This window comes from Abramis brama (genome assembly GCF_963993115.1).
Source record: "Abramis brama genome assembly, chromosome: 18".
Classification (NCBI taxonomy): domain Eukaryota; kingdom Metazoa; phylum Chordata; class Actinopteri; order Cypriniformes; family Leuciscidae; genus Abramis; species Abramis brama.
The window spans coordinates 34,239,525-34,253,522 of record NC_139980.1 but is presented as its reverse complement, the minus strand read 5'-3'; the positions used below and the strand labels follow the sequence as shown (position 1 = coordinate 34,253,522).

The window sequence follows — 13,998 nt, the reverse complement described above, 5'->3', positions numbered from 1 at the left end:
TGATTTATCTCATATAGGATGCATTTAGTTAAGAATTAATGTAGTAAAGCTTACGGTGATCCTCTTCAGTTTCAGCACGCGCAGCTCAAACGGCAATGCATGACTAATTATGACTATTGGACTGTCATATTACATAACATTATAAAGAGAACAATATTGTAATAAAATATTGTGAATTATTTGGGTTTAGTTGCCATAGTCGCGTTGCTCCAGAAATAGCGCGTCCACAACATGAGTCATTCTGAATGGCACGTAACTTAGTTCAACTTCACTTGTGCATTCGCTTCATTTTGTGCAGATATCATTTGTAATATTATGTTTATTTTGTATATATCTGATTAATCTCATATAGGATACGTTTCTTTGAGTTAAATAACGCGCTAGCAAAGTGCTCCAGTTTAATGGTATTCATTCAGCGCGCAGCTCAAACAGCAATGCACGGTTAATAATAACTATGATTAGGACTGTCATATTACATAACATGAGAACACTGTTTTATTAAATCGTTGTGAATTCATTGGGTTTAGTTGCCGTTTTCAGCGCGTTGTTCCAGGAAGAGCACGTCCACAACAGTCACATATTCCGAGCACGCTTCTGAGGCGTTGGTGACACTTTTCATTAGTCATTATATTTGATTATTAAATAATTAATTTAATTAAATGATCAATCACATTGAAACTTTTTACAATCCTACTAGCCCTTTATTTAGATTAAAAACCACTCATTCATTTGGTGAGGAACATTAGCGTTTTGTGCCGTATTTGCACACCCTGTCATGCTGTTGGCCATATGCCACTGCAGCAGACTCATAATGCAGTGTTACGGCTAACGATTAATCGATTAATTGACCGTTAATTTAAACGACGATCGATCATGGGAATTTGTTAAAATTGACATCCCTAGTTTAAGACAATCTCATAACATTATTTAATGCAGTTAAATCCAGTTTTTCAGGGTAAATTATTTAATTTGATTGGTAACAGCCTTATAGTGTCTTTATTATTCATATAATTCTATTTATTATTCTAATATTATTCTAATAATAATTATTGATCAAATTTAAAAATTTGAAATAAAAGATAAAGCATGTATTTAATAAGATTAGGGGCGGAAATACCCTTTATGAAAGAAAAAATTATATTAAAAATTCACAGACAACATATGTTCACATTCATGGCAAAATTCAAACGAGACCAGAAAATAATTATTTTCTCATATTCACTTGCATTGACGATTTTTCAACCTAGAGGTCCAGTGGGGTTAGCGGAAGGGGCGGGACTTACCAGCTCTATGCAGATTTAAATATGTCAAAGCTGATAGAAGAGAATAATGATTCAGAAAAAATTATATTTACAACAGAAAAAAATCCTATTTTTTCAAGCACATAACTTAAGCAGATGACAAGCCTTAATAATACATTATTCTGTACATTGTCTAATACATTTTATTTGGACAGTATATTTATATTGTTATACAAACACATTATATACAAGTAAACTATATACAGTATATTTATATATATATAGTGTGGCATATAGTGGTGAGGTGTCTAAGGGCGGTTTCACACCTGAGAGTCCGCACCAAAGTTCATGTTTTGATACATTTTATACATTCGGTTAGTTTTGGTTTGGTTTCACATTGCAATTCTGCGAGCGCGAGAACTTTACGTGACACACTTGCGTCCTGTCGTCATCATCTCTGTGGGCTGCATCTGGACATTGATTGGTTTGTAAACGGACGTGCGTCTGACGTCAGCGTGTTGTCAGTTCGGCGGGAAACTTTGACTGAATGAATGAACAGACGCACATCATTCCCACTATACTGTTATTATTACGGCATTACTCCCTGCAGCTCCAGCTATACTCGAGGCGAGTTCACAATCGCCAAATGAACGTCCTCGTTGTGCGAACATTTCATCGTCGCCGGCAGGAAAGGAGGAGAAGAGCGAGCAATCCTGCGGGAACCACCGGAACTTCCTGTAAATGCGAACCATACAGAAAAAGCGTTCACACTAGAAACAAACCGAACCTTTGTTCAGTTTGATCCGGACCGAGACTACCTCTTTTCGTCTGACCAAATTTGGTCTGTTTGGTCCGGACTGTGGTCCAGAGGAGGGTTCACACCTGTGATTTTGATTCGGATCAAACTGAAAAGTCAGAAAATCCGGACCAAACAAGGTCGGTGTGAAAGGGCCCAAAGACCCAACATCTACTGCAGTACTGGAGTGCCTCAGGGCTCGGTGCTGGGACCGCTTCTCTTCTCCATCTACATGACACCACTAGGATCTGTCATTCAGAAACATGGTTTTTCTCATCACTGCTTTGCTGATGACACACAACTCTACCTCTCATTCCAGACAGATGATCCGACGGGAGCATCTCAGACACCATAACCTTCAACTAAACCTAGTCTCAGCCAACCCAACATTACATCACAATTTCTCCATTCAGCAATATGTTCATCATCCATAACTCCTTTCAGGACAGCCAGGAACCATGGCGTTAAACGTCACAGACCACATTGCTAGAACTACCCAGTCCTGAAGATTTGCCGTATACAACATTAGAAAGATGTTGTATATTCCCCTCCTATCGGAGCTACACAACTCCTGGTCCAAGCTCTTGTTCTCTCCAGACTGGACTACTGTAATGCTCTCTCCTTCCAGCATCGGTCAAACCTCTGCAACTGATCCAGATGTTGCAGCAAGAGTGTCTTCATCGAGCCGAAGAGACACACGTCACTCCTCTCCTCATTAACTTGCACTGGTTGCCAGTTGTCAAATTAAAGGTGCAATTTGGAATATTTGGAATAAGCCAAAGGTATTACTGAGCATATACTTTTCACTCACATATATAATACACTTATGGAATACTGCTTGTATGTTTTGAAGACGCTCGTAACGAATTTGTAATGTAGGGGAGAGCGGGGCACAACGTAACACGGGGCTAGTTGTAACACACAAGCTAGCATGACAAAACTTGGTGTATTTACTAGTTGCCATAGCAACACTATATAGAGAAAAAATTGCGCCAAAATTAAATTTGTTTTGGAAGATATCCATAGACATTTATTAAACCATAGCAAAAGTAAATTTCTTAAGTTAATTTTTAATCTCTATTTTTTGAGTTTATTTAAAATTAGACAAATCTGATATTATTTTAATCTCCAATATGTTATTTAACAGTTGAGATAGTTCTTTAATGCTTCGCTAACTAGCAGAAGACACTAGCCGGGTTTAAATCCCAGTTGTGCAGGTGGGGCATGTTGTCACACTGCATTACAATGTGTCCCTATTAGGAATGTGCTATTCTATACTTTTATTAATTCTATTGAGAAAACATGAGAAAAAGGTGAATAAAGACTGAGAGTCAATGTTCAGAAATTACTAATTATTTATTTGTTTTGAACTATGTTGTATAGCTGTGTTTTCCTGTGTTCGTAGTCAAAACTCAAAAATTAGTTCATATTTAAGTATTAAAAAATGGCATTATTTTATATGAAAAAGTTAATAATTGTATTTTATTGAGAAAATATTTTAGTTTGTCTTGTATGTTTGATTAGATCAAATAATATTTTAAGCTGTCATGTCATGTTACAATGTACCCCACCTATGGGGCATGTTGTCACATTTCAATTCCATTCTTTCGGGGTATATCAAGAAAAAAGTATATACTGTATTAATAAAACAAAACCACATAATTGTACTAGACATGTGGGAAATTAATGTGGGGAAAAATAAATACTCTGAACCCAGATTTGCACAAACTGAGAAAGTCAAAAAGCATTACTTTGTGCCCCGCTCTCCCCTACTTGTAACACAAATAAAGTACACTTATTATGATCACTAATCAAGCATGTAATTAAAACTCGATCCATTAATACTATCACTTTCTTTTCTCTTCTCTTCTACTCTATAGTGTGGGAAGGGTCACAGCACTTACATATTTTTGTCCTATTGTCTTCTCCTCATTTGTAAGTCGCTTTGGGTAAAAGCATCTGCTAAATAATTAAATGTATATATATATATTAGGGCTGTCAAAAGATTAATTGCGATTAATCGCATCCAAAATAAAAGTTTGTGTTTAAATAATATATGTGAGTGTACTGTGTATAATTAAATATGTATCTAGAAATACACACATGCATGTATATATTTAAGAAAAATGTGTTATTTATATATAAAAAAATTATATTTATATATAATATAAATTATATATAAATATATACAGTATATGTATGCAAATATTTCTTAAATATATACATGCATGTGTGTGTATTTATATATACAAAATAATTATACACAGTACACACACATATATTATTTAAACACAAACTTTTATTTTGGATGTGATTAATCGCGATTAATCTTTTGACAGCCCTATAAGGAAATATATATATATATATATATATCATGGGGGAGATAAATACTATGGATGTCAATGAGGCCCAATCATTCTTCAAAATATCTTCCTTAGTGTTTAACAGAAGAAAGAAAGGATTTTCAGTGTGTGGATGAACTGTCCCTTTAACTAGTTAAGGATTAAACAGGTCAGCATAAACACGATTAAAAAAACAGTTTTGTCCCGTTATACGCGGCATCGCCATCATCATCATCACTCACCGTCCCGGATGTCGTTCCCGCGGCTGCAGTTACTGCAGATGTGCTTGATATGACCAGAGATCACAAACGGAGTGTTGTTGTTACCGGGGGCGGTGGGCTGCCGTAGCCTGACCAGGTTAAAGGCTCTCCGTTTGCGCGGTTTCTCCGCGGACGACGACGATGATAATGATGAAGAAGATGATGCGTCCTCCCGTAACCGAGATGTGATCCAGGTCCCGTGCGCTCCCGTGAATGCGGGACCCGCCATGACGGATCCGTGTCTATCGGTCACACCCCGGGATGGTGCGGATACCGAACGGAAGAGCGCGTGCATTACCGATCATGCCGAGCCGCGCAAACCGTCCTGTGCGCGAGACCACACGCGCAAAAACCGTTGGCCCACCTGAGTATGAGCGCGCGCGCGCCTGTGTGAGTGTATGTACACACATACACCAGCTGATGTAAGACACTTTCCTAATTCGGTATTTTCTTCAATATATCACACCTTTAAAATCCCGGTAATCCTTCGGCAACGCTCGTGATTTCCGCGCGAATGACAGCGACTGGCGCAGATTTGTTTATCATAAGCGGGCGATGGATGCGCCTCTCGGCAGCATCACTTCAAATTCATCAACGTGACGCAATGCCGTGAAGTCCACGTAAAAATACGCGGACTGGAATCAACCGTTAACGGGAGCAAATTCACGGATCCTACTACGGCGAGAACCTGTCCTATGAATATTAATGAGCCAGCGTGACGTTCGGCCAGCAGGCACACCTGATTGGACCGTTGTTAAGTGGGCTACTATGCTGAAGGTTTGGCTCATTAATATTAATGATGCAACGTGACGTTGGTAGGACTTAAACAGCCTTTAACATCCAAATCTATTTTTATTAGTGATTAACTATTTTTATTTATATTGTATCTGTTCTATCACAGTTCGTTTTGTTACCAAGCAGCGTGACATGAGAGCTAAGCCTTCGCCATAGTGTTATTTACTCCGGTCACACAGTCCTTACCGAGAGAATCCAGACCGGATCTACCGGAAGACCCCGCCTACGTCACCGTGTTTTGAATGGTGTCTGAAACCTGTACTAAAATAAAAATAATAACGGTAACCATTTCCCCCCAATATTGTCTGTGATTTACCTATTGCTAAATGCAGCTTATCTATTGGTCAGAGAAATTATGTAGATTTAACGAAAATCCCTATATGAATATATAAAAATCCCTATATCAATTTCCCTACTATAAATACCATGAAGATATTAAAAAGACAGGTTGTGTTAGCCTATCTATTGACAGATTATTTTTCTTTCCGCAAGAGAAAAATTTATAGTAAAACCGTAAAAAAAAACTAAATAAATAAGAATAAGATTAAACTAAATTAACAATTTATTAATATAAATAAATAAAATCTAATCAATAGGCTACAGTACCATAGTGAGTAGAAAAAAAATAACACAATAGAAGTTAAGTATTAAAAATTCTCCAAATAATATTCACACATTTATAATCTACATTTTTCACAGTATAAACAGGGTCTGCTATAGGGAATTCTGGAAAATGTAGAGTAAAAAAAATGAGCAAACTGTAAAAAATAAATAAATAATTGAAAATAATATATAAATAAATAATCTAACAGTACAGTACAGAAATTAATTATTTTCCAAATAATATTTTACACACATATTCTAATAAAAGCTGCATTTTTCGTTCCTTGCACGAGGATGAGCGTCTGAAAAAGTGAAAACTCCAGCGGTAGAAAACTAAGAAATAAAGAGGAAATATTGTCATAATCACACGTTTGCTACAATCTGTGCAGATGTTTGATCAGCTGAGCCTTTCATTGTGTGTTTGCTTCACTAAACTGACCCCAGAACAGATGCAGCGCTGAGAACATGTGCAGATAAAATATATTCTAGGATAAATCAAAGCATGACTGGTGTGATGACTGGAATGAATGCGTTCTGTGTCAGAGTCTCCAGCAGATGGCAACGTGTGAGAGAGCATCAAGCCCTGTGTTTCAAGCTTGACATTAATCATGTTTGAAAATGTGTATTTGTGTGTGTGCCTTTGTCACAGACCAGCTGTGTGTGTGAATGAGGTGAATCTCAGGCAAGCATGTTCAGGTCACATGATGCAACCCCTAATTAACAAAATAAAGACATGAAAACATCTGGTGGGAATATGCATTAAAAATAAATAAATAAACACCTTCATTGCCTTTATGCAAAATAATATATTACCTTTTTCAATATGCAGCCTGGACACATTTTCAGTACATTTACCCGATTACATAATAGCTATATATTCCTGGAAAAAATGAAAAAAATTCATTTACAGAATAACTACACATGAATGCTGATTTAACCAGTAAAAGACAGTCTTTGAAAAGCGAATGATGGTCATGATTCTCCGAATAGCAGAACGAGTGTTTTGTAACTCATCCTTCTGCAGTTTGACTCGTCACATACCGTTTAATCCATTCTGTTATGCAACTGTGTCCCTTTAACACACACACACACACACACACACACACACACACACACACACACACACACAGCTGTAATACATCTGACATCTAACACTTTTCAGTGATTGGCTTATTCTGAGCTGAATTCTCACCATTACACACAGAAACACACATGTAGTGTTTTCATGTTTTATGGGGACTTTCCATACATGTGTTTATTTTTATACTGTCCAAACTGTATATTCTGTCCCCTTACACTATCCCTAAACCTACCCATCACACACACACACACACACACACACACACACACATACACTAACCTGACCCCTAAACCTATACCCATCACACACACACACACACACACACACACACACACACACTAACCTGACCCCTAAACCTACCCATCACACACACACACACACACACACACACACACTAACCTGACCTCTAAACCTACCCATCACACACACACACACTAACCTGACCCCTAAACCTACCCATCACACACACACACACACACACACACACACACACACACACACTAACCTGACCCCTAAACCTACCCATCACACACACACACACACACTAACCTGACCCCTAAACCTACCCAACACACACACACACACACACTAACCTGACCCCTAAACCTACCCATCACACACACACACACACACACACTAACCTGACCCCTAAACCTACCCATCACACACACACACACACACACACACACACACACACACTAACCTGACCCCTAAACCTACCCATCACACACACACAAACACACACACACACACACACACACTAACCCGACCCCTAAACCTACCCATCACACACACACACACACACACACACACTAACCTGACCCCTAAACCTACCCAACACACACACACACACACACACACTAACCCGACCCCTAAACCTACCCATCACACACACACACACACACACACACACACACACACACACACACACACACTAACCTGACCCCTAAACCTACCCAACACACACACACACACACACACTAACCTGACCCCTAAACCTACCCAACACACACACACACTAACCTGACCCCTAAACCTACCCATCACACAAAACTTTCTGCATTTTTACATTTTCAAACAACATCATTCTGTTTGATTATAAGCTGTTTTCCTCATGAGGACCAAAAAATGTCTCCAGAATTTCGGATATTGCCATCTTTGTGCATCCCCATAACGTAGGGTTTACCAGGGCCACACACACACACACACACACACACAGCCTGCAGGCGATGTGTGTGTGAGTATCAGATGAGTGTGTGTTGTGTCTGGCCTCACAGTATATTGATCTCTCAGCTCATTCAACCACGAGAACAGCAGTGAAATACACTGACACTTCAGCAGAGTTGATATGCGTGACACTCTACAATCACGCCTCATTGTTAACATTAGCTCATATATTAACTAACAGTGCGAAATATATATTTACAACATTTACAGTAATAATCATTGTTAATGTTAGCTAATGATAAAATCAATTCTTCACTGTTTGCTCATGTTCACAGTGCATTAACTAATGTTAACAAACACAACGTTTTTGTTGAAATTAACATTAACTAAGACTAAAAAATGCTTTAGAAGTGTTTCTCATTGTTAGTTCAAGTTAAAGCGGCTGTTTGTAGAATTCATAAACCCTTGTTTAAATTGTTAAAAATAATAATAATAATATTTTAAATTATTAAAAACATGCACACAATAAAATTACTAAAATTGAAAAAACTTAAACTGAAAATATATAAACAAAATACTAAAAAAGGATAATTCAATATATTAATAAATACTATAGTATATAAATAATACTTCACGAAAGAACACTGAGCGACTGGACATCATGATTTTCAAACTTTAATCTTTTAAAAAGTTTGTACATTTAAAAGTTTGTAAAATGCAACAAAAAAAGGAAATGATCTGAACGAACACTAAGCCGAATGTGTGAGGAGCATCAGCACAGATCAGCCCTGAAAACACTAATGCGATGAAACAGCTTCCACCTCTCAGTCACACACACACACACACACTGTTACTGACTCTTCCTGACAGGATAACAGCCTGTAGGTCACAGACGTCCATCACTGCTCCAGGATCAGCTCATACACACACGTGACGTCACAATAACAAGCTATAAAAAACATGCACTTTCAAAAGTAGTCCGTCCAGCATCACTATCACTAGCACTACACATTCACAGTCAGATTTCCTTCTTTTATACGTGTTGCATTGGTGATCCCGATCCAACACATTTTAAAAAGCAACTGCAAATGCTACGACGAGTTTGACAGTGTGATCAGTGTTGGGGAAAGTTACTTTTAAAAGTAATGCATTACAATATTGCGTTACTCCCAAAAAACAGTAACTAATTGCGTTACTTAGTTACATTTTATAAAATGTAATGCGTTACATTACTTATATCCATTACTTTTGCATTACTTTTTCTCAGCTGGGCTGGGCTTGCTTGTTTATTTTTTAATAACAAGAAAAAAGTTATATTTTTGGCAAATGTAAAGGCCCTTTCACACCAAAAGTGAAGTGAATAATCCTCAGATTGAAGGAAATGCATGTTTACTCCTGTACAGTAGAGGGCGCCACTCAAACTAACCTTTCATTCTGGATTAAAGAACAATAGGAGACAGGAGAAGAAGTTCAACACTCTTATTTCTAAATCTAATCTAAAGTAAATTTTTGCTTATTAGTATAGTTGAATTAGATCATTGAAGGTCAGCAGCAAAGACATTGGTTAATAAAGTGAGATTAAATACATCAAGTACTGTATATTTGTGTAATTTAATGTAGTTCATTATAATAGTTTTGCGTAAAATTCTGAGATTGTATTTTACTGTTTTTATTCATTTTGAGGAATACTGAATGTTTTCGTGCAAGTGAGATGAGCAAGTGCATGTTCACATTTAGTCTAGAACTACAATAACCATCATGTTTACACACACACACACACACACACACACACACACACCACCTCACTTTCTCTCAACATGGGGACAGGAGAACTGTCAGTCAATAAATGTGAAAAAGTAACTAGTGTTACTTATTTGAAAAAGTAACTTGGATATTTTGTTGTAAATTAAAAAAGTAATGCGTTACTTACTTGAAAAAGTAATCTGATTACATAACTCAAGTTACTTGTAATGAGTTACAAAGTTGTCCAGTGACAATTCACTGATGAAAATGATTCTGTGGTGAAGTAAATGCTACAGAAAAAACAAATGTAATTTCTACATGAAAATGTTACTTCAGGCAAGAATTAAAAAAACTAGGCTAAGTAAATTCTATATTAGTACTCAATTCAAGCTTGTAGAAATCAAAGCGTAAATCTCAACGATATAAAATTAAGTAAAACCTACTCAACTTTCCTATTACTGGTGTTCCCATCATGCACTGGGGCATGAATAATTAATAAGGTTGATTTTTGCACTGTTTTCCAGCTGTATTTACACCGATTTATCATTGCTTTTGTTGTTAGGTTTAGTAACTCGCCATTTTATGACATCTGGATTCATTTTCTACTCAAAATGACACAAAAACAATCTATCAAATGTTACCATCATTGTATATTGTGTACCGAGTATCTAATTCAGTGTTATATTATATTATATTGTAAAAAGATAATTATGTTAAATTTACTAAACTTAGTTAAGTAGATGTTACTTAATTCTATATGTGATATAAATAAATAAATTGTAATTAAGTAGTATTTACTTAAATACTTCAATTAAAAGTCAAATGAATGTTAAGTTCAATAGTAAGTAGATTTTACTTGATAACAACAGGTAAGTTGTACAGAACAGTAGCAGTAAAATTTACTTAAAATTGTTTCGAGGATTTTTCAAGTTTCAAGCTGTTGTTCACTATAAGGCACAATTTGTGCACGTTTTTTTCTGACAGTGTAAAGTCATGCAGGTTTGCAGTGAGGATGAGGAGGAACACAAGATCTGAAACACATGCTGCTGATATAAAGCCTGATGATGATATAAATGATATAATGATATAAAGTCATTAATCTTTACCGCTCACGTCACGACTATCTCAGCCTCTTTAAGATGAGCGCATTGAACTGTGTGACTCACCGGCGCACATGAAGACAGTGCTGTGTGTGTGTGTGTGTGTGTCCCCTTCAGACAGAAACATCTGCATCTCTGAATGAACACACCTCTGGATCAGCTTTACCAAAACATTCTTCATAGTAATTTGGAATTTACCATGTAACAATATGGATATGGAAATCATTCAGTACCATGGTAATACCATGTTTTTTAGACATGCACCATGGTAATATTGGGATCTTTTGAAGTACCTTGGAGTAGATACTCTAAATATAAATAACATGGTATAAGCCAATGCACCATGGTATTTTTGAAGTAGCTTGGAGTAATATGTAAATATAGCTGACCGCTTAGTACCATAGAATTATTTTTTGGACACTGTACCATGGTAATCTTTGTAATACTCTGGAGTGACAGGTAAATAGTACAATATGTATATGGTAATTATTCAGTGCCATGGTAATATTGGAATTTTTTATAGTACTTTGTAATAAATACTCTAAAGAACATGGTATATATCAATGCACCATGTTTTTTTTAACATATATACCATGGTATTTTTTTAAGTAGTTTGGAGTACAATCTAAATATAATTGCATATGTAGGCTATATGGTATTCATTAGTACTATATCAAAGTTCATATACCATGGTATTTTTAAGTACTGTGATATTTAGTCGTTTATATCTTGATATAGTACGTAAATATAATATTACATGTGTATTTGTTAAATATAATACCATGTTTTTTGCTCATGTTCCATTTTTTAAATACTTTGGGGTAAATACTCTAAATAACATGGTAAATATAAATGCACAGTTTTATTTGTTGTATATACCATTATATATACCATAGTATAGTTTGGAGTACTATGTAAATGTAATGCCATGTATATGGTATTCATTAGTACCATATCAAAGTTCATATACCATGGTATTATGTAAATACTGTGATATTTGGTCATGTCTATATGTTGATCACTATTTTTGGACACTACTATGATAAAAGCATGTGTTTTTGGACACGTACCATGGTAATATTGGGATTATTTGAAGTATCCTGAAGTAAATACTCTAAACAACACGGTATATGCAAAAACACCATGGTATTTTTGAAGTAGCTTGGAGTAATATGTAAAGATTATTCATATGGATATTTGATAATGGTAATTCCATGTTTTTTGCACATGTACTATGGTAATACTGAATTTTTTTAAGTACTTTGGAGGAAATACTCTAAATAACATGGTAGCCTATATTTATTAGTGCACCATGTTTTATTTTTTGACTGTATTATGGTATTTTTTTAAAAATAGCTTGGAGTACTATGTAGTAAATGGCATGTGTAGGCTATATGGTAATCATTTTGTACCATATCAAAGAGAATTTACTATGGTTTTCTTTATTTGGTCAGGTCTATGTTGATCACTATTTCTGGTAAAAGGCAAGCACGTGTTTTCAGACATGCACTGATATCATGACATTCTTTAACTGGAGTGCCATCCAATATGAACATGGTAATCATTCTATTCCATCAATAGCGTGGTATATTACCACAGTACAGTAGTGAACGCGCACACTCACCTGTCTGTAATGTGTAGGACAGCCTGGTTTCGTTGAGGTACGGTGTGTCGCTCTTGGATCGGGCTCTTCTGATGGGCCGCCGGTCCACATCGTCCTGCTCGGGTGCCGTCGCCATCAGAGCCGCGGGACCCCTGGTGAAGCCCCGGTAACGGCAGAGACACGGGAGAGCGCGAGCAGGGGGAGGGATGGAGACTCCTCCTCGCTCCGTTAACAGATCAACCGACACGACACACGCGAGACACAAGCGCACGGACCGTCAATCGCATCCCGCCCTGATGCAGCACACGGATGAACGGAAACATCCAAATCCCGCTGCCGTATACCGTTTCTAACCGGGATGACGTGGTCCGCACGGAGAATCTGCACTGATGCGACGGAGAGCGGATTTTCCGCGTGCGCGTCCCTCATTCACGCGTTATTACACACGCGCTAGCTCTCATGACACATGCATGTAGATGTAGTATAAACACCGGTAAAACGGCACCGATCTCCGTGCAGCTGTGACATCATCAGTACTACCGATCGATGATCCGGAGCGCTTCACCTGTCTACGGTTCAGAGCTGACTCATTCTGAAGGATACGATAGAAATGCACACGATTGTACCATGCGAACTGTAATAAAAATACAGAAATGTAACAGGGTCATTCTTGGTATTCGGTGCCTTCTGCACATCATAAAAACATGTAGAAAATCAAACTCAGTTTTTAAAGACACTTTTGTTTTGTGTAATCAACATAATACGGTGATGGTCAAGCTCGGGTAAATAAATGTATCCATTTATTAAACAAAATCAATGAAATTGTATATCAGAAATGTCCACCCTGTTAGAGACAAGTGAACAACAGTTTAAATACTTATGATTCTAATTTATGGGCATTGTGTACATTTTCTTAGATAGTCATGCCCCTTTGTCCCTTTAAAAGCATATCAGTTAATAAATTATCAGAAAATGTAGAATATATTAGGCTATCATATATAAACGCTTCATTTTACATTTTTTATTTTCAGATACAAATTCATAAAAGGCATTTTTGTTAACTTTTTAAAGTACTACATTATTGATAGATTTTCATAGTCACTGAATTATTAGTATTTTTTGGTATTTTCATTAAATTATTGTAAACAAAAACTGCTTAACAGGGTGGACAAAATACAAACCGAGTGGACTGAGTAATAACAGAGTGGAGTAAGTAATAACAGAGTGGAGTAAGTAATAACAGAGTGGAGTAAGTAATAACAGGGTG

At 36.7% G+C, this 13,998-nt stretch overlaps 1 protein-coding gene across 4 annotated transcripts in view; it reads right to left on the bottom strand.

Annotated features, from left to right (window-relative positions):
* The window catches only part of phactr1 (phosphatase and actin regulator 1), a 33,377-nt gene extending 19,993 nt beyond the window's left edge, over positions 1 to 13,384 (bottom strand). For 2 of the 4 annotated variants that reach the window (XM_084090640.1, XM_084090641.1), the window contains exon 1: positions 4,622 to 5,233. In XM_084090640.1, the coding sequence (XP_083946766.1) occupies positions 4,622 to 4,934 (313 nt within the window). In that variant the 5' untranslated portion in view covers positions 4,935 to 5,233. Of the gene's footprint in view, positions 1 to 4,621; positions 5,251 to 12,752 lie in introns of those variants that run through there. The other 2 variants (XM_084090643.1, XM_084090642.1) reach the window with 2 other exon arrangements.
* Positions 13,385 to 13,998: the final 614 nt, after the last annotated feature.